Source organism: Amblyraja radiata, chromosome 41 (assembly GCF_010909765.2).
Source record: "Amblyraja radiata isolate CabotCenter1 chromosome 41, sAmbRad1.1.pri, whole genome shotgun sequence".
Lineage (NCBI taxonomy): Eukaryota > Metazoa > Chordata > Chondrichthyes > Rajiformes > Rajidae > Amblyraja > Amblyraja radiata.
Window position 1 is genome coordinate 13,771,064 of NC_045996.1, and position 18,098 is coordinate 13,789,161.

At 49.0% G+C, this 18,098-nt stretch overlaps 1 protein-coding gene across 1 annotated transcript in view; it reads right to left on the reverse strand.

The window, feature by feature from the left end:
* LOC116967750 (SPARC-related modular calcium-binding protein 1-like) overlaps window positions 1-18,098 on the reverse strand; it is a 77,652-nt gene that overhangs the window by 21,171 nt on the left and 38,383 nt on the right. The window contains exons 2-6 of the mRNA XM_033014358.1: window positions 16,181-16,293; window positions 13,963-14,155; window positions 11,988-12,070; window positions 10,956-11,052; window positions 10,613-10,860 (exon numbers count right to left, since the gene is read on the reverse strand). Coding sequence (XP_032870249.1) covers window positions 10,613-10,860; window positions 10,956-11,052; window positions 11,988-12,070; window positions 13,963-14,155; window positions 16,181-16,293 — 734 coding nt within the window. The remainder of the gene's footprint in view (window positions 1-10,612; window positions 10,861-10,955; window positions 11,053-11,987; window positions 12,071-13,962; window positions 14,156-16,180; window positions 16,294-18,098) is intronic.

An 18,098-nucleotide genomic window follows, 5' to 3' on the forward strand; every position in this document is an offset into this window, starting at 1 on the left:
TCAATAAGATACATAGAAACATAGAAACATAGAAATTAGGTGCAGGAGTAGGCCATTCGGCCCTTCGAGCCTGCACCGCCATTCAATATGATCATGGCTGATCATCCAACTCAGTATCCTGTACCTGCCTTCTCTCCATACCCTCTGATCACCTTAGCCACAAGGGCCACATCTAACTCCCTCTTAAATATAGCCAATGAACTGGCCTCGACTACCCTCTGTGGCAGGGAGTTCCAGAGATTCACCACTCTCTGTGTGAAAAAAGTTCTTCTCATCTCGGTTTTAAAGGATTTCCCCCTTATCCTTAAGCTGTGACCCCTTGTCCTGGACTTCCCCAACATCGGGAGCAATCTTCCTGCATCTAGCCTGTCCAACCCCTTAAGAATTTTGTAAGTTTCTATAAGATCCCCTCTCAATCTCCTACATTCTAGAGAGTATAAACCAAGTCTATCCAGTCTTTCTTCATAAGACAGTCCTGACATCCCAGGAATCAGTCTGGTGAACCTTCTCTGCACTCCCTCTATGGCAATAATGTCCTTCCTCAGATTTGGAGACCAAAACTGTACGCAATACTCCAGGTGTGGTCTCACCAAGACCCTGTACAACTGCAATAGAACCTCCCTGCTCCTATACTCAAATCCTTTTGCTATGAAAGCTAACATACCATTCGCTTTCTTCACTGCCTGCTGCACCTGCATGCCTACTTTCAATGACTGGTGTACCATGACACCCAGGTCTCGCTGCATCTCCCCTTTTCCTAATCGGCCGTTGCGGTCCGGATCCGCCCCCGCGGGGCAAGACCCTTCTCTCCAGAGATGCCTCGACTTCTCTCCAGAGATGCTGCCGGTCCCGCTGAGTTACTCCTGCCTACCCTCTCATCCTTCTAAACTCCAGAGTGTACAAGCCCAGCTGCTCCATTCTCTCAGCATATAACAGTCCCGCCATCCCGAGAATTAACCTTGTAAACCTACGCTGCACTCCCTCAATAGCAAGAATGTCCTTCCTCAAATTAGGGGACCAAAACTGCACACAATACTCCAGTTGTGGTCTCACTAGGCCCCTGTACAACTGCAGAAGGACCTCTTTGCCCCAACTCCTCTTGTTATAAAGGCCAACAAGAGGAATCGAGTATAGGAGCAAAGAGGTCCTTCTGCAGTGTGTATCCTCGGTTTAAACCAGCATCTGCAGTTCCTTCCTACACATTTGGTTTCATCTCGGGTCTGTAGTAAGCTTCAGTGGGCCCTAGGTGGCAGTCCTATCCATATGTAAGGGTCGGGGAGAATGTACAAACTCCGTACAGACAGCCCCCTTAGTTGGGATCGAACCTGGGTCTCCGGCGCTGCAAGCACTGGAAGGCAGCAACTCTACCGCTACACCACCGTCCCGCTGAGTAGTTACTCCAACATTTTGTGTCTATCTTCTCTTGCAAGTCTCAATATCTTCCATCAGTGCATACTGAACATTTAGATGGGTCAGTGGTGGCAGGGGATAACAGCTTCGGGTTCCTGGGTGTGTGTGTCTCTAAAGACCACAGTGGCGCAGCGGGTAGAGCTGCTGCCTTACAGCGCCAGAGACCCGGGTTCGATCCTGACTACGGGTGCTGTCTGTACAGAGTACGCACATTCTCCCCGTGACCTGCGTGAAATTTCTCCGAGATCTTCGGTTTCCTCCAAAGACGTACGGCCCTGTCCCACTTACGTGTCCTTGGCATGCAAATTACACGACCTTGTCGTCGCGTTGAAACGCACGGCCATCGTGTGGCCGCGCTGGGCCGGTCCCACTGAGACGCGCGGAGGGGTATGTAGTTGTGCGCGATATCGCGCGGCGCTCGAAATTTTGTAGCGAACGAAACCTCCGCGCGCCAACGGCCTGTCGCGGAACAGACGGCCAAAGTGGGACAGGCCCAAGACCCTGGGTCAACGCAACGTCTCACCTCCAACGGCAGCAGAAGCAGGCAAACGATCGTCGAACTCGGCCTGGGGCTCACGGCCGTTGCAGTCCGGATCCGCCCCCGCTTCTACTCCCAGAGCGGGGCCAAGACGACTGGAGATGGACACAAAATGCAGGAGTAACGCATCTCTGGCGAGAAGCAATGGGTGACGTTTCGGGGCAAGACCCTTCTTTCCAGAGATGCCTCGACTTCTCTCCAGAGATGCTGCCAGTCCCGCTGAGTTCCTCCTGCATTTTGTGTCCATCTTCAAATGACGGCACGCGCTCCAGACGGCTGTGCGGACGCAAGAAACCATGTGCGACCTTCGCGGGACCGTCGCGCCTCAACGCGACCACGAGGTCGCGTAATTAGCGTGCGAAGGACACGCAAGTGGGACAGGGGCTGTACAGGGTTTGCAGGTTAATTGGCTGTGTGTAAATGTAAAAAGTGTCCCCAGTGTGTGTACGGTCATGTTCCATGTGCTGGGACCGTTGGTCGGTGCGGAGAAGGGCCTGTTTCCATGCTGTACGTCTGAACTAAACCCTTGCATTTGGGTCAGTTACACAAATACTTGCGGCAGGCAGGCAGAACGACTTTCTCCAACATCTGGATAACATTTCAACAACGTGACAAGTTCAGGTTTTGGATAATTGTGATATTCTAGCCAATTAGTTCTGCATTTGACTGCGTCGTAACGAACAGGAGAGGCATGGACACCGACATCACCCTAAACGCACCCAACAACAGGCTCTGATTCAGCTATTACCAAACCACCCAGAAGGTTCGGCTGATGGGATGGGAAAATGTCAAAGACAGATCTTTAGAGACAAAAAACCTCAACATTGATCGGATTACATCCATGAACAATGCACCACTTTATTAACCTCTTGTTTGAGCTGATCTCAGTAACTGCTGAATAACTAGTTTGGATAATTAATGGTACATGAAAAGGTGACTAAATGATTTTCAGAACTGCTCATTTGTGGGGCTTAAGTATGACTGCAAGATGTACACCGAACTGTGTGTACAAATGGAATTCACTGTGGATAGGTACATGTGACAATAAAATATCATTGAACCATTAATATCTCAAGAGGTAACATAGAAAATAGGTGCAGGAGTAGAGGCCATTCGGCCCTTCGAGCCTGCACTGCCATTCAATATGATCATGGCTGATCATCCAACTCAGTATCCTGTACCAACCTTCTGTCCATACCGTGTTCAAGAAGGAACTGCAGATGCTGGAAGATCAAAGGTACAAAACTTACAAAATTCTTAAGGGGTTGGACAGGCTAGATGCAGGAAGATTGCTCCCGATGTTGGGGAAGTCCAGGACAAGGGGTCACAGCTTAAGGATAAGGGGGAAATCCTTTAAAACCGAGATGAGAAGAACTTTTTTCACACAGAGAGTGGTGAATCTCTGGAACTCCCTGCCACAGAGGGTAGTCGAGGCCAGTTCATTGGCTATATTTAAGAGGGAGTTAGATGTGGCCCTTGTGGCTAAGGGGATCAGAGGGTATGGAGAGAAGGCAGGTACGGGATACTGAGTTGGATGATCAGCCATGATCATATTGAATGGCGGTGCAGGCTCAAAGGGCCGAATGGCCTACTCCTGCACCTAATTTCTATGTTTCTATGTTTCTATGTTTACACAAAAATGCTGGAGAAACTCAGCGGGTGCAGCAGCATCTATGGAGCGAAGGAAATAGGTGACGTTTCGGGCCGAAACCCTTCTCCATACCCCCTGATCCCTTTAGCCACAAGGGCCAAAAAGTAACAGACTGGTTCCGCCAAGATGCAGCACAGAACGCCACAGGGGACCCTTCTTCCCTGTGGCTACCAAACATCAACTCCCTCCCCTTCTGTCATGGGGTAGACTGACTCCCCTCCGCTCTCCCCTGATGTGCTACAATGCTGAGAACTATACTGTATTCTGTACGGTGGTGAATCTGTGCAATTCATTGCCACAGACGGCTGTGGAGGCCAAGTCAATGGATATTTTTAAGGCAGAGATAGATAATAATAATAATAATAATGGATGGGATTTATATAGCGCCTTTCTAATACTCAAGGCGCTTTACATCGCATTATTCATTCACTCCTCAGTCACACTCGGTGGTGGTAAGCTACTTCTGTAGCCACAGCTGCCCTGGGGCAGACTGACGGAAGCGTGGCTGCCAATCTGCGCCTACGGCCCCTCCGACCACCACCAATCACTCACACACATTCACACACACATTCACACATTCTAGTCACTAACACAATACTTCTCATGCTATGGTTATATCGTGGACAAACTTTAGTTACAAACCCCCAAACAACAGGAACTTAGTCAAAGGGTGCTGGAATAACTCAGCGGGACAGGCAGCATCTCTGGACAGAAGGACTGGGTGACATTTCGGGGCGAGACGGAGGAGGGTCTCGACCAATAGATTCTCGATTAGTACGGGTGTGGGGGGTTATGGGGAGAAGGCAGGAGAATACATAGGGTTAGGAGGGAGGCAATCAGACAACAATGTGATATTGTCCGGATCATTTGTTTTAAATGATGAAGATTAGGAATCAAATGTCCAAGATACTGGCCAGAGTTGCCCTCCCCTCCTTTACAATAGAGCTACAGGGATTTCTTTCACATCAAGCTGGAGTGCAGACATTCCATTCAATGCTGGCAAGGGTGCAGAGATATTGAATATTGATTTCTCTAACCAAGTAACTCTCACATCCCCTCTCTCTTCCCTTGCCCACCCCATCCTACTAGTTTCACTGTTGTCTGTTGAGTTTCACGGTCTGTATAACACATTGTCACCTAGCCCACAGCCAACAATGGACCATTGTGGGCTCCACTTTTCCTTGATCGTCCTGCATATCCTTCATTCATTTGTTCCATATATCTCTCTCTCTCTCTCTATATATATCGCAGTCTAGGCCTCTCGTTTCCCCGTTCCCTAACTCTCAGTCTGAAGAAGGGCCTCGACCCGAAATGTCACCTATTCCTTCTCTCCAGAGATGCTGCCTGATCCGCTGAGTTACTCCGACATTTTGTGTCTACCTTCGGTTTAAACTAGCAAGGGGGTCACGGTGGAGCAGCGGTAGAGTTGCTGCCTCACAGCGCCGGAGACCCGGTTTTGATTCTGACCACGGGTGCTTATCTGTGCGTTCTCCCCGTGACCTGCGTGGGTTTTCTCCGGGTGCTCCGGCTTCCTCCCACGCTCCACAGACATACAGGTTTGTAGGTTAATTGGCTTGGTGTAAATTGAAAATCGTGCCTAGTGTGTTAATATGTGGGTCGTGTTAATATGCGGGGATCGCTGGTCGGCTCGGACTCCTCCTGCACCTATTTTCTATGTATCTATTAGTGGAATCAAGGGATATGGGGAGAAGGCAGGCACGGGTTATTGATTGGGGACGATCAGCCATGATCACAATGAGTGGCGGTGCTGGCTCGAAGGACCTAATGGCCTCATCCTGTACCTATATTCTATGTTTCTATGACTCTGTGGGCCGAAGGGCCTGTTTCCGCGCTGTAACTCTAAATTAAACTAAATAGCATCTGCAGTTCCTCCCTGCACTAATCGAGAATCACTCATTTTGTCTGGTCTCGGCTTGGAGGCCAGTTACAATAATTGTTGTCAAGTCCACACAGACCAGCGACTGTGATGTTACTCTCTGTTCCAAACGAGAAGGGAAGTTTCTCAGTTGGGCATCCTCACCTCTCTGAGAGGGTGTAATTAGACCTCATTCCTGCAACAGTTAAGAACAGACCACTCCATTAATTCGACTTCCAGAGCTGCCTTGATGGGCAGTGGAAACATTTGAGTCGAATCAAATGGAATATCAGCTACAGGGCACAATGCTGGGATGTGTGTGTGTGTTCTGCAGCCAACAGTTGGTGGAGCAAGGGGGATAATTACAACACCGACTGATCCATTGACATCTGGGTGGCAGATGCCTAGTGAAACCATATCTCAGGCCCTTCCTCCGAGCTAGCCAGGAACCTGCATCTACCGCATCTAGAGGTCGGCACGGTGGCGCAGCGGTAGAGTTGCTGCCTTACAGCGCCGGAGACACGGGTTCGATCCCAACTACGGGCGCTGTCTGTACAGAGTTTGTACGTTCTCCCCGTGACCTGCGTGGGTTTTCTCCGAGATCTTCAGTTTCCTCCCGCACTCCAAAGACGTACAGGTTTGTAGGTTAATTGGCTTGGTGCAATTGTAAAATTGTCCCTAGTGCGTGTAGACTAGTGTTAATGTGCGGGAATCGCTGGTCAGTTAGCACGCAACAGTAGCTTTTCACTGTACCTCGCTACACCTGACAATAAACCAAACTAAACGAATAAACTAAACTGTGCAGGAAGGAACAGTTTAAACCGAAGATAGACACACAAAGCTGGGGTAACGCAGCGGGTCAGGCAGCATCTCTGGAGAGAAGGAATAGGTGACGTTTCGGGTCGAGACCCTTCTTCAGACTGAGAGTCATGGGGTCTACACTCACTTAAGATAATCGCCATGACGGGGGGAGGGGGAGGGGGGGGAGAACAAAGGTGAACCTACTGGGGCGAGGGGGGGGGAGGGGGGGCAAAGGAGGAACTGGTGCGGGATACTTTGTTACCGGAATGGTACCATTCGGCGCTGCCGTTTCGGCGCCTCTGTTTCGGGGTGTTAGAGTTAGGGTTAGGGTTAGGGTGCCACAGTGGTGGGCCAGTGGAAACCTATTTCCAAACTTGTTAACATAAAGCTGATCTCACTTGCAATATCCTTGGCATAGGAACTTCTTGCAGAGGGTGATGAATCTCTGGAATTCACTATCCCGGAGTATTATGAAGCATGGAACACTTTTATTTATCTGGAGGTATTTACAGAGGTTAGGGTTAGGGTTCTGATGAGTACAGATATTATAACTGGAGGCGCCGAAACGTACCCGACCCCTTTGTTACATAGTCAGCCCCCTTTATGTAGCAACTATTTGCATACCTTGGGTGTTTGCATGCAAAGAATCTCACTGTGACATGTAACAATAAAGTATCCATTCATTCATTCATTCATTCATTCATTCATTCATTCATTCATTCATTCATTCACATATTCAGCAGAGACATTGTGGGCCGAAGGGCCTGTTCTGGTGCTGTACAGTTTTGTGTTTTATTCAAACATTAGTTCCAGGGTTAGTAATGCGGGCTTCTCCCCCTGGCATCTTGTCAATGGTACACAGAGCTGTAGACGTACTTTGCTGAGCTAGATGCCGAGTGATCCTGAGTAATTCCTGATGCCCACAAACTCACCACTCCGATTATATCCCATTGACAGACAGACGTACCACCCAAGAGCAGATATGTCGCCGGCACTGCAGACTATGGTTTTCCAGCTCGTATTACCGTTATTAAATTATTGCATTTTTGATCATTATATATTATCTGTGTTTTATTGTGTATATATACTTGTAGACTAACATAGAACATAACACGGTACATTTTTCACTTGGTAGACAAAAATGCTGGGGAAATTCAGCGGGTGCAGCAGCATCTATGGAGCGAAGGAAGAAGGGTTTCGTCCCGAAACGTTGCCTATTTCCTTCGCTCCACAGATGCTGCTGCACCCGCTGAGTTTCTCCAGCACTTTTGTCTACCTTCGATTTTCCAGCATCTGCAGTTCTTTCTTAAACATTTTTCACTTGGGCTGCTTACAACCCAGAAGTATGAATCTTGCTTTCTCTAACTTTAAGTAACTTGTTCATTCCCCTCCCTCTCCCTATCCCGCCCCCACACAAGTCATTCCAGCTTCAAAGTCGTCTTGTTGAGTCTCATTGTCTTTAACTCATTTTCACCTAGTCCCTAGCTAGCAATGGCCTGTTTCCTTTATCATCAGTACTTTTATTTATTTATTTCATTCATCTGTTCTACATCTCTCTATATCACCATCTATAGCTCTCGTTTCCCTTTCCCCTGTCTCTCAGTCTGAAGAAGGGTCTCGACCCGAAACGTCATCTATTCCTTTTCCCCAGAGATGCTGCCTGTCCCGCTGAGTTACTCCAGCTTTTTGTGTCTATCTTCGGTTTAAACCAGCATCTGCAGTTCCTTCCTACACAGACAAAGGACATAATTTGTCTCCTTTGATGCAGTGGTAGAGTTGCTGCCTTACAGCGCCGGGGACCTGGGTTCAATCCCGACTACGGGTGCTGTCTGTGTGGAGTTTGTACGTTCTCCCCGTGACCTGCGTGGGTTTTCTCCGAGATCTTCGGTTTCCTCCCACACTCCAAAGATGTACAGGTTTGTAGGTTAATTGGCTTGGTGTAAATGTAAAAAGTGTCCCTAGTGTGTGTAGGCTAGTGTTAGTGTGCGGGGGTTGCTGTTCGATGCGGGCTTGGTGGGCCGAAGGGCCTTGCTTCCGCGCTGGGTCTCTAAACTAAACTAAATTAATCTAAAAATAAGCAGAAAGAGTCAACCGTTGAACGAGAAGGGATCCCCCCCCCCCCCCCACAAGCCTCTACCTCCAAAAGAAAAGATGTCAGAAGTTATGGGGAGAAGGCAGGAGAATGGGGTTAAGAGGGAACTATAGATCAGCCACGATTGAATGGCAGAGTAGACTTGATGGGCCTAATCCTGCTTCTAAAACCTATGAACTTATGAAATGGAACTAATTTTACTCCATTCCTTCCACAGATGCCGCCTGGCCCGCCGAGTTACTCCAGTACTTTGTGCCTTTCTTTGTAAACCAGGATCTGCAGTTCCACGTGTCAACAATGAACTAATTTGCCCACTTAATTATACACACTCTTATTGCAACCAGACGTGACTCATGGGGAATCCTGTGGCATGTTGATTTACGAGGTGGTTAACATGCTACTCTACGCACCACATCTTGCAAGTGTTTACTGTATATCCTTATTGTAATTAACAAACGGGGAACGTTGAGAGGATTGAAGTTGCAATGTTCAAAGATGTATATCTGGCTCCACAACACACACTGAACCAAGAACCCCAAACACTGATGAAAAAAACATTATACCCCAGGGTTACGGGGAGAAGGCAGGATAATGTGCAGAGAGGGATATATAGATCAGCCATGGTTGAATGGCAGAGTAGGGACGAATGGCCTAATTCTGCCCCTAGAACTCATTAACTTGGTACTAAGGGTGCCAAAGGTTACACGGAAAAGGCAGAACAATGGGTTTGAGAGGGATAGACCAGCCAACTTTGAATGGCAGAGTAGACTTGATGGGCCGAATGGCCCAATTCTGCTCATAGAACCTATCAACTTGATTAGTAAGGGTGTCTTAGAATGAAGGGGAGGCCATTTAAGACTGAGGCGAGAAAAAACTTTTTCCACCCAGAGAGTTATGAATTTGTGGAATTCCCTGCCACAAAGGGCACAGTGGAGGCCAAGTCACTGGATGGATTTAAGAGAGAGTTAGATCGAGCTCTAGGGGTTAGTGGAGTCAAGGGATATGGGGAGAAGGCAGGCACGGGTTATTGATTGGGGACGATCAGCCATGATCACAATGAATGGCGGTGCTGGCTCGAAGGGCCGAATGGCCTCCTCCTGCACCTATTTTCTATGTTTCTATGTCAATGTTTACGGGAAGAAGGCAGGAGAACGGGTTGAGAGGGATGGACCGATCATGGATGGATGATGACTCCGTTAGCCCTAAGAGCTAAATCTAACTCTCTCTTGAAAACATCCAGTGAATTGGCCTCCACTGCCTTCCGTGGCAGAGAATTCCACAGATTCGCAACTCCCTGGCTGAAAAGGTTTTTCCTCGTCTCAGTCCTAAATGGCCTACTACCCCTTATTCTGAAGAAGGGTCACACATTCCTTCTCTCCAGAGATGCTGCCGGTCCCGCTGAGTTACTCCAGTATTTAGTGTCCACCTTCGATATAGAAACATAGAAACATAGAAATTAGGTGCAGGAGTAGGCCATTCGGCCCTTCGAGCCTGCACCGCCATTCAATATGATCATGGCTGATCATCCAACTCAGTATCCCGTACCTGCCTTCTCTCCATACCCTCTGATCCCCTTAGCCACAAGGGCCACATCTAACTCCCTCTTAAATATAGCCAATGAACTGGCCTCGACTACCCTCTGTGGCAGGGAGTTCCAGAGATTCACCACTCTCTGTGAAAAAAGTTCTTCTCATCTCGGTTTTAAAGGATTTCCCCCTTATCCTTAAGCTGTGACCCCTTGTCCTGGACTTCCCCAACATCGGGAGCAATCTTCCTGCATCTAGCCTGTCCAACCCCTTAAGAATTTTGTAAGTTTCTATAAGATCCCCTCTCAATCTCCTAAATTCTAGAGAGTATAAACCAAGTCTATCCAGTCTTTCTTCATAAGACAGTCCTGACATCCCAGGAACCAGTCTGGTGAACCTTCTCTGCACTCCCTCTATGGCAATAATGTCCTTCCTCAGATTAGGAGACCAAAACTGTACGCAATACTCCAGGTGTGGTCTCACCAAGACCCTGTACAACTGCAGTAGAACCTCCCTGCTCCTAGACTCAAATCCTTTTGCTATGAGAGAGGTGAGAGCATGATGAATGATTGAATGGCGGAGTAGACTTGATGGGCCAAATGGCCTAATTCTGTCCTGGAACTCATATGTGCATATCTTTTATTGAACTTATTGCGCACCTCTCAGCATTTAACCCTGAGGTACATGAGGACAGGCAGTTATGAAAACTTTGACCTACCTCTGCTTTTGATGAATCCCAAGCAGCCCTTCAACTCGTTCAGTGAAATGGACTTACTGCCGTTGAGGTCGCAGTATTCAATGAACTTCCTGGTGCACCTTCTGGGCGTTGCCTTTTTCCTCAGGTAGACCTTGAGGGTCCTCAGCTCCTTCTCGGAGATCTCGTCGTTCAGGTCCTTGTCCAGCCGGCCGAAGTACCAGCGAATGGCGCGGTCTTGCAGCGTGAAGCCGGCCGACCTTTCCGAACCGCTGCGGGGAAACAGAGAAGACGCGCGGCCTTTAGCAAGCACGGAGGGCCATTCACTGCGCCGATCACGTTCATCGCAAGCGCGGGCGAAGTGTACCTCGTCCACGTTAGACGGGAGCCGGCCTGGGCCATGTCCATAACGAGGGACTTCAGCAGTCCGGTGACAAACTCGGTCTTCTTCCCACCTGGGCAACCTGTAACACACCAAACACCAGCTGGTCAAAGCCACGCTCTCCCCAATATCGAAGGTGGACACTAAATACTGGAGTAACTCAGCGGGACAGGCAGCATCTCTGGAGAGAAGGAATGGGTGACCCTTCTTCAGAATAAGGGGTTCGGCCATTTAGGACTGAGACGAGGAAAAACCTTTTCAGCCAGGGAGTTGCGAATCTGTGGAATTCTCTGCCACAGAAGGCAGTGGAGGCCAATTCACCGGATGTTTTCAAGAGAGAGTTAGATTTAGCTCTTAGGGCTAACGGAATCAAGGGAATGTTTTTAATTGTACTGCTGCTGGCAAATTCATTTTACTTGCATCTTATAGAAACTTACAAAATTCTTAAGGGGTTGGACAGGCTAGATGCAGGAAGATTGTTCCCGATGTTGGGGAAGTCCAGAACAAGGGGTCACAGTTTAAGGATAAGGGGGAAGTCTTTTAGGACCGAGATGAGAAAATCTTTTTTTACACAGAGAGTGGTGAATCTGTGGAATTCTCTGCCACAGAAGGTAGTTGAGGCCACAGTTCATTGGCTATATTTAAGAGGGAGTTAGATGTGGCCCTTGTGGCTAAAGGCATCAGGGGGTATGGAGAGAAGGCAGGTACAGGATACTGAGTTGGATGATCAGCCATGATCATATTGAATGGCGGTGCAGGCTCGAAGGGCCGAATGGCCTACTCCTGCACCTATTTTCTATGTTTCTATGAATTCCACAGATTCACCACCCTCGGGCTACAGAAGCTCCTCCCTATCTCCATTGTGAAGACACGTCCTTTTATTCTGAGGCTGTGTCCTGTGGTCCCAGACCCTCCTAGTACTCCATGTCCACTCTATTCCTGGTCCCATCATCCAAACAATCTCCTCCGCACCTTCTCCGCATCCTTGGACAAGATGCCGACGGAACCACTACTTACCCTGGAGCTTCCTGCCCCTGAAGAGGGGGCCCATCTCCGAGACCTTGGACCGAGCACCACTCCCACAGTTGGGTGTCTGGTTGCTGCAGAGAGAAGAGCAGAGTTGAAGCCGGTTTGGCCCCCAAGTGGTTGTCAGATCTCAGTGTGACTTCATGGCTGGGTTCTCCCACTAGCTTGCCAATAGATTGGATACAAGATGGAGCTCAACTCTCTCCACCACGCCTGCATCATTAGCGGCATGGTGGCGCAGTGTTAGACTTGCTGCCTCACAGCGCCAGAGACCCGGGTTCGATCCTGACCACGGGTGCTGTCTGTACGGAGTTTGCACGTTCTCCCCGTGGGTTTTCTCCGAGATCTTCGGTTACCTCCCACATTCCAAAGACGTACAGGTTTGCAAGTTCACTGGCTCCCAGTGCACTTTCGAGTTCATTTCAAAATTCTTTTATTTGTTTTTAAATCGTTGAATGGGCTCGCCCCGCCTTACCTCTCTGAGCTGCTCCACCTATATGCTCCTGCCCGGTGCCTCAGGTCAGCTGATCAGCTGCTCCTTGAGGTACCAAGGTCTAAGCGGAAGCTCAGAGGGGATAGAGCCTTTTCTGTTGCTGCTCCGGCACTCTGGAACACCTTGCCGCTGCACATCAGACAGGCCCCCTCACTGTCCATCTTCAAATCCTCCCTAAAAACACATTTTTATTCTTTGGCTTTCGACACTGGCTGAGGCATTGCTCCTGTTTTTAGTGCTTTTAATGTCTTTTAATTTTTAGTGTGTTTTTTATAGTCCTTCGTTTTACGGTTTTTAATGGTTTTTAATTGTTTGTAATAGCTTTTTGTTCATGAGTTCTCATGTACAGCACTTTGTGGCAACTGCAGTTGTTTAAAGTGCTTTATAAATAAAGTTATTATTATTATTATTATTATTAATTGGCTTGGTGCGAATGTAAAATTGTCCCTAGTGGGTGTAGGGTGGTGCTAGTATGTCGGACACAGTGGGCCGAAGGGCCTGTTTCCGCTCTGTGTCTGCAAACTAAAGGGCCTGTCCCACTTGGGCTTCATTTGCGCAGGGTGGGAGATTGCAACCTTCACGTGGTCCGCCCTGTTTCAACGAATGCAATCAACCCCGGCGTGCACAATCAAATAAGTCCTGGGATGTCAGGGCTTTCATATGAAGAAAGACTGGATAGACTCGGCTTGTACTCGCTAGAATTTAGAAGATTGAGGGGGGATCTTATAGAAACTTACAAAATTCTTAAGGGGTTGGACAGGCTAGATGCAGGAAGATTGTTCCCGATGTTGGGGAAGTCCAGAACAAGGGGCCACACACAGTTTAAGGATAAGGGGGAAATCTTTTAGGACCGAGATGAGAAAAAGAAAATTCACACAGAGAGTGGTGAATCTGTGGAATTCTCTGCCACAGAAGGTAGTTGAGGCCACAGTTCATTGGCTATATTTAAGAGGGAGTTAGATGTGGCCCTTGTGGCTAAAGGGATCAGTGGGTATGGAGAGAAGGCAGGTACAGGATACTGAGTTGGATGATCAGCCATGATCATATTGAATGGCGGTGCAGGCTCGAAGGGCCGAATGGCCTGCACCTATTGTCTATGTTTCTATGGTTCTAAGTTGTCCGACAACTTTAGGCTGTGCACGCCACACGCAAGAAGAAGTAAATTGCGTGTCACGCAGGTGGCGCGCGAAGATTTTGTGAATCCCGAAATCCTGGGGCGCCGCGCGCGACACTGCCTACATCACCACGAACCATGCGCGCGTAATGCACGCCATGCACACATCACATGCACGACGGGCTTCGTGACGCGTCAATGATGTCTCGTAAATGACGCGCAAATGACGCCCATGTGGGACAGGCCCTTCAACTAATCTAACCCGACCCAACCCAAGCATCAGAGCAACGCCTGTTCACTCTGTCGCTGGTGATACAAGGTCTCCACCACCCGCCGCGCCGACGTGCGCGCCCGCTCACCGTGCTGTGGTGCCTTGAATCGGGTGCCCGGTGTTGACCTGCACGCACCAGCAGTAACCGGTGGCTTGGTGGCACTGTACCTCCCTGTACAGACCGGCCGAGCTGCATTGCGGCACAAACGCACCCTCGTACTGGTGCTGCTTCGCCTCCTCGATGGCGGCATGCCGCTCCTGTTCGCACGACACCGGCTGGTCTAACGGTGGGACGAGAAAGCACACGGGTAAATGCTCAACTCCACGCGTGGGAAGGGAACTGCAGATGCCGGTTTAGATAGACACTAAAAACTGGACGAACTCGGTGGGACAGGCAGCATCTCTGGAGAGAAGGAGTGGGTGAGTATATAATAATGCCCCTGTCCCACTTAGGAAACCTGAACGGAAACCTCTGGAGACTTTGCGCCCCACCTGAGGTTTCCGTGCGGTTCCCGGAGGTTTTTTGTCAGTCTCCCTACCTGCTTCCACTACCTGCAACCTCCGGCAACCACCTGCAACCTCCGGGAACCGCACGGAAACCTTGGGTGGGGCGCAAAGTCTCCAGAGGTTTCCGTTCAGGTTTCCACAGTGGGACAGGGGCATAACTCAGCGAGATCCCAACCTAATAAGTCACCTGTCCAAATTCTCCTGAGATGCTGCCTGGCCCATTGAGTTACTCCAGCACTCTGGGTCTTTTTTTTATTCTTCCATATTGTTATCAATCTCCCTCAGATTCTACTACTCCTGACACATAGGGGCCAATTAACCTGAATTATCCAGTACTTTGTCCTTATTTGTAAACCAGCATCTGCAATTCCTTGTTCCTGCACCATAGTTTCACGTAATCCCATTAATCATCAACTCCTTATACACTCGGGACAAATTACAGAGGGCTAATGAACCTACAAGCCCGCACGTCTTTAATAATAATAATAATGGATGGGATTTATATAGCGCCTTTCTAATACTCAAGGCGCTTTACATCACATTATTCATTCACTCCTCAGTCACACTCGGTGGTGGTAAGCTACTTCTGTAGCCACAGCTGCCCTGGGGCAGACTGACGGAAGCGTGGCTGCCAATCTGCGCCTACGGCCCCTCCGACCACCACCAATCACTCACACACATTCACACACAGGCAAAGGTCTTTGGGGTGTGGGAGGAAGGCTGGAGCTCCTGGAGGAAACCCACGCGGTCACAGGGAGAATATTGGGTGGTTTAGTATTGCAGGAGTAGGGCTGCTGCCTTACAGCGCCAGAGTCCCGGGTTCGATCGTAACTACAGGTGCTGTCTGTACGGAGTTTGTACGTCCTCCCCGTGACCTGCGTGGGTTTTCTCCAAGATCTTTGGATTCAATTCAACAGACAATAGACAATAGACAATAGGTGCAGGAGTAGGCCATTCGGCCCTTCTAGCCAGCACTGTGATCATGGCTGATCATCCACAATCAGTACCCCGTTCCCTGCCTTCTCCCCATATCCCCTGACTCCGCTATCTTTAAGAGCTCTATCTAACTCTCTCTTGAAAGCATCCAGAGAATTGGCCTCCACTGTCCTCTCTGGCAGAGAATTCCACAGATTCACAACTCTCTGGGAACTCTCCAAAGGTTTGTACATTAATTGGATTGGTGTAAATGTAAATAATTGCCCTACTGTGTGTAGGATAATGTTAATATGCGGGGATCGCTGGTCAGTGCGGATTCCGTGGGCCGAAGGGCCTGTTTCTGCACTGTATCTCTAAACTAAACTAAACCAAGCATGCAGACTCCACACAGACAGCACCCAAGATCAGGATCGAACCCGTGTCTCTGGTGCTGTGAGGCAGCAGCTCTACCCGCTGCGCCACTGTGACATATAAGATTGTTAAGGGCTTGGACACGCTAGAGGCAGGAAACATGTTCCCGATGTTGGGGGAGCCCAGAACCAGGGGCCACACACACACAGTTTAAGAATAAGGGGTAAGCCATTTAGAACGGAGACGAGGAAACACTTTTTCTCACAGAGAGTGGTGAGTCTGTGGAATTCTCTGCCTCAGAGGGCGGTAGAGGCAGGTTCTCTGGATGCTTTCAAGAGAGAGCTAGATAGGGCTCTTAAAAATAGCGGAGTCAGGGGATATGGGGGGAAGGCAGGAACGGGGTACAGATTGTGGATGATCAGCCATGATCACATTGAATGGCGGTGCTGGCTCGAAGGGCCGAATGGCCTACTCCTGCACCTATTGTCTATTGTGACGAATCACACACTCACCCAGCTTGGTGCTGCGGTTCGACTTGGCATCTCTGATGAACAGGAACCAGAGGGCCGGGTAAGTCAGCTCTGCAGAAGAAATGCAGGATGTTATAAGGTGGGAGACAGCCTCTCTGCCCCCTTGGGTCACTCACTCCGTCCCTTACCCCTCTACACAATCTTTATTTCGAAGACCGAGCGGCAACTGCTCCAAGACGGTCAAATGAACCAGTTTTGAAATCTTCGCTTCCATCCACAATATGGAAAAGCCACAAAGAACTGCAGATGCTAGAATCTCGATTAAACACAACAAAGTGCAGGAGGAACAAAGTTGGGGGGGGGGGGGGGGAATTCAGAACCAGGGGTCACTGTTTAAGAATAAGGGGTAGGACTGAGATGTACAGAAACATAGAAGGATCTCAACCCGAAGGATTTCGTCACCCATTCCTTCTCTCCAGAGATGCTGCCTGTCCCGCTGAGTTACTCCAGCTTTTTTGTGCCTTTCTTTGATAGAAACATAGAAAATAGGTGCAGGAGTAGGCCATTCGACCCCCTGGTCCCTTTAGCCACAAGGGCCACATCTAACTCCCTCTTAAATACAGCCAATGAACTGTGGCCTCAACTACTTTCTGTGGCAGAGAATTCCAGAGATTCACCACTCTCTGTGTAAAAAATGATTTTCCCATCTCGGTCCTAAAAGACTTCCCCCTTATCCTTAAACTGTGACCCCTTGTTCTGGACTTCCCCAACATAGAAACATAGAAAATAGGTGCAGGAGTAGAGGCCATTCGGCCCTTCGAGCCTGCACCGCCATTCGATATGATCATGGCTGATCATCCACAATCAGTATCCTGTATCTGCCTTCTCTCCATAACCCCCGATCCCTTTAGCCACAAGGGCCACATCTAACTCCCTCTTAAATATAGCCAACGAACTGGCCTCAACTACTTTCTGTGGCAGAGAATTCCACAGATTCACCACTCTCTGTGTGGAAATTTTTTTTTTTTTTTCACACAGGAACAAAATGAGGACAAACCACTGTGTCGCTAATGTTTTTAACGATGGTGATGATGGTGATGATGAACAGGGACTAGAAAATGCAGTCACACAGAGACTGGGTGCATGTTAGCATGCTTCTGGCGGGCACAGGGGACATTCAGTCTCCAGGCTGGTACAAGGCCCATGTGTATCGAGTAGTTTTTTCGCGATGACTCCACTTCTTCAGAAGGTGAAGAATGAGGAAGAAACCCCTTCTTTCACAGGGCTAGAACCTTGAGCATAAAACATCGTGCTGGAGTTATGCATGCAGCCCAGATCTGCGCACTGTAGATGGCTTGATTGTATTCGAGACTCGTTTAGTTTAGTTAGGTTTAATTTAGTTTAGAGATACAGCACGGAAACAGGCCATTCGGCCCACCGGGTCCGTGCCGACCAGCGATCCCTGCAAATTAATACAATCCTGCACCCTCTAGGGACATTTCTTTTACATTTACCAAGCCAATTAACCTACAAACCTGTACGTCTTTGGAGTGGAATGGTTCAGTTTAGTCTGTGGAATTCTCTGCCTCAGAGGGTGGTGGAGGCCGGTTCCCTGGATACTTTCAAGAGAGAGCTAGATAGGGCTCTTGAAGATACCGGAGTCAGGGGATATGGGGAGAAGGCAGGAACGGGGTACTGATTGGGGATGATCAGCCATGATCACATTGAATGGCGGTGCTGGCTCGAAGGGCCGAACGGCCTACTCCTGCACCTATTGTCTATTGTCTATTTATTGTCATGTGTACCAAGGTACAGTGAAAAGCTTTTGTTGCGTGCTAACCAGTCAGCGGAAAGACGACAGATGATTGCTGCCTGCTGCTGGTCAGATGCTGCCTGACCCACTGAGTTCCTCCAGTACTTTGTGTTTGCTCAAGATTGCAGCGTCTGCAGTTCCTTGTGT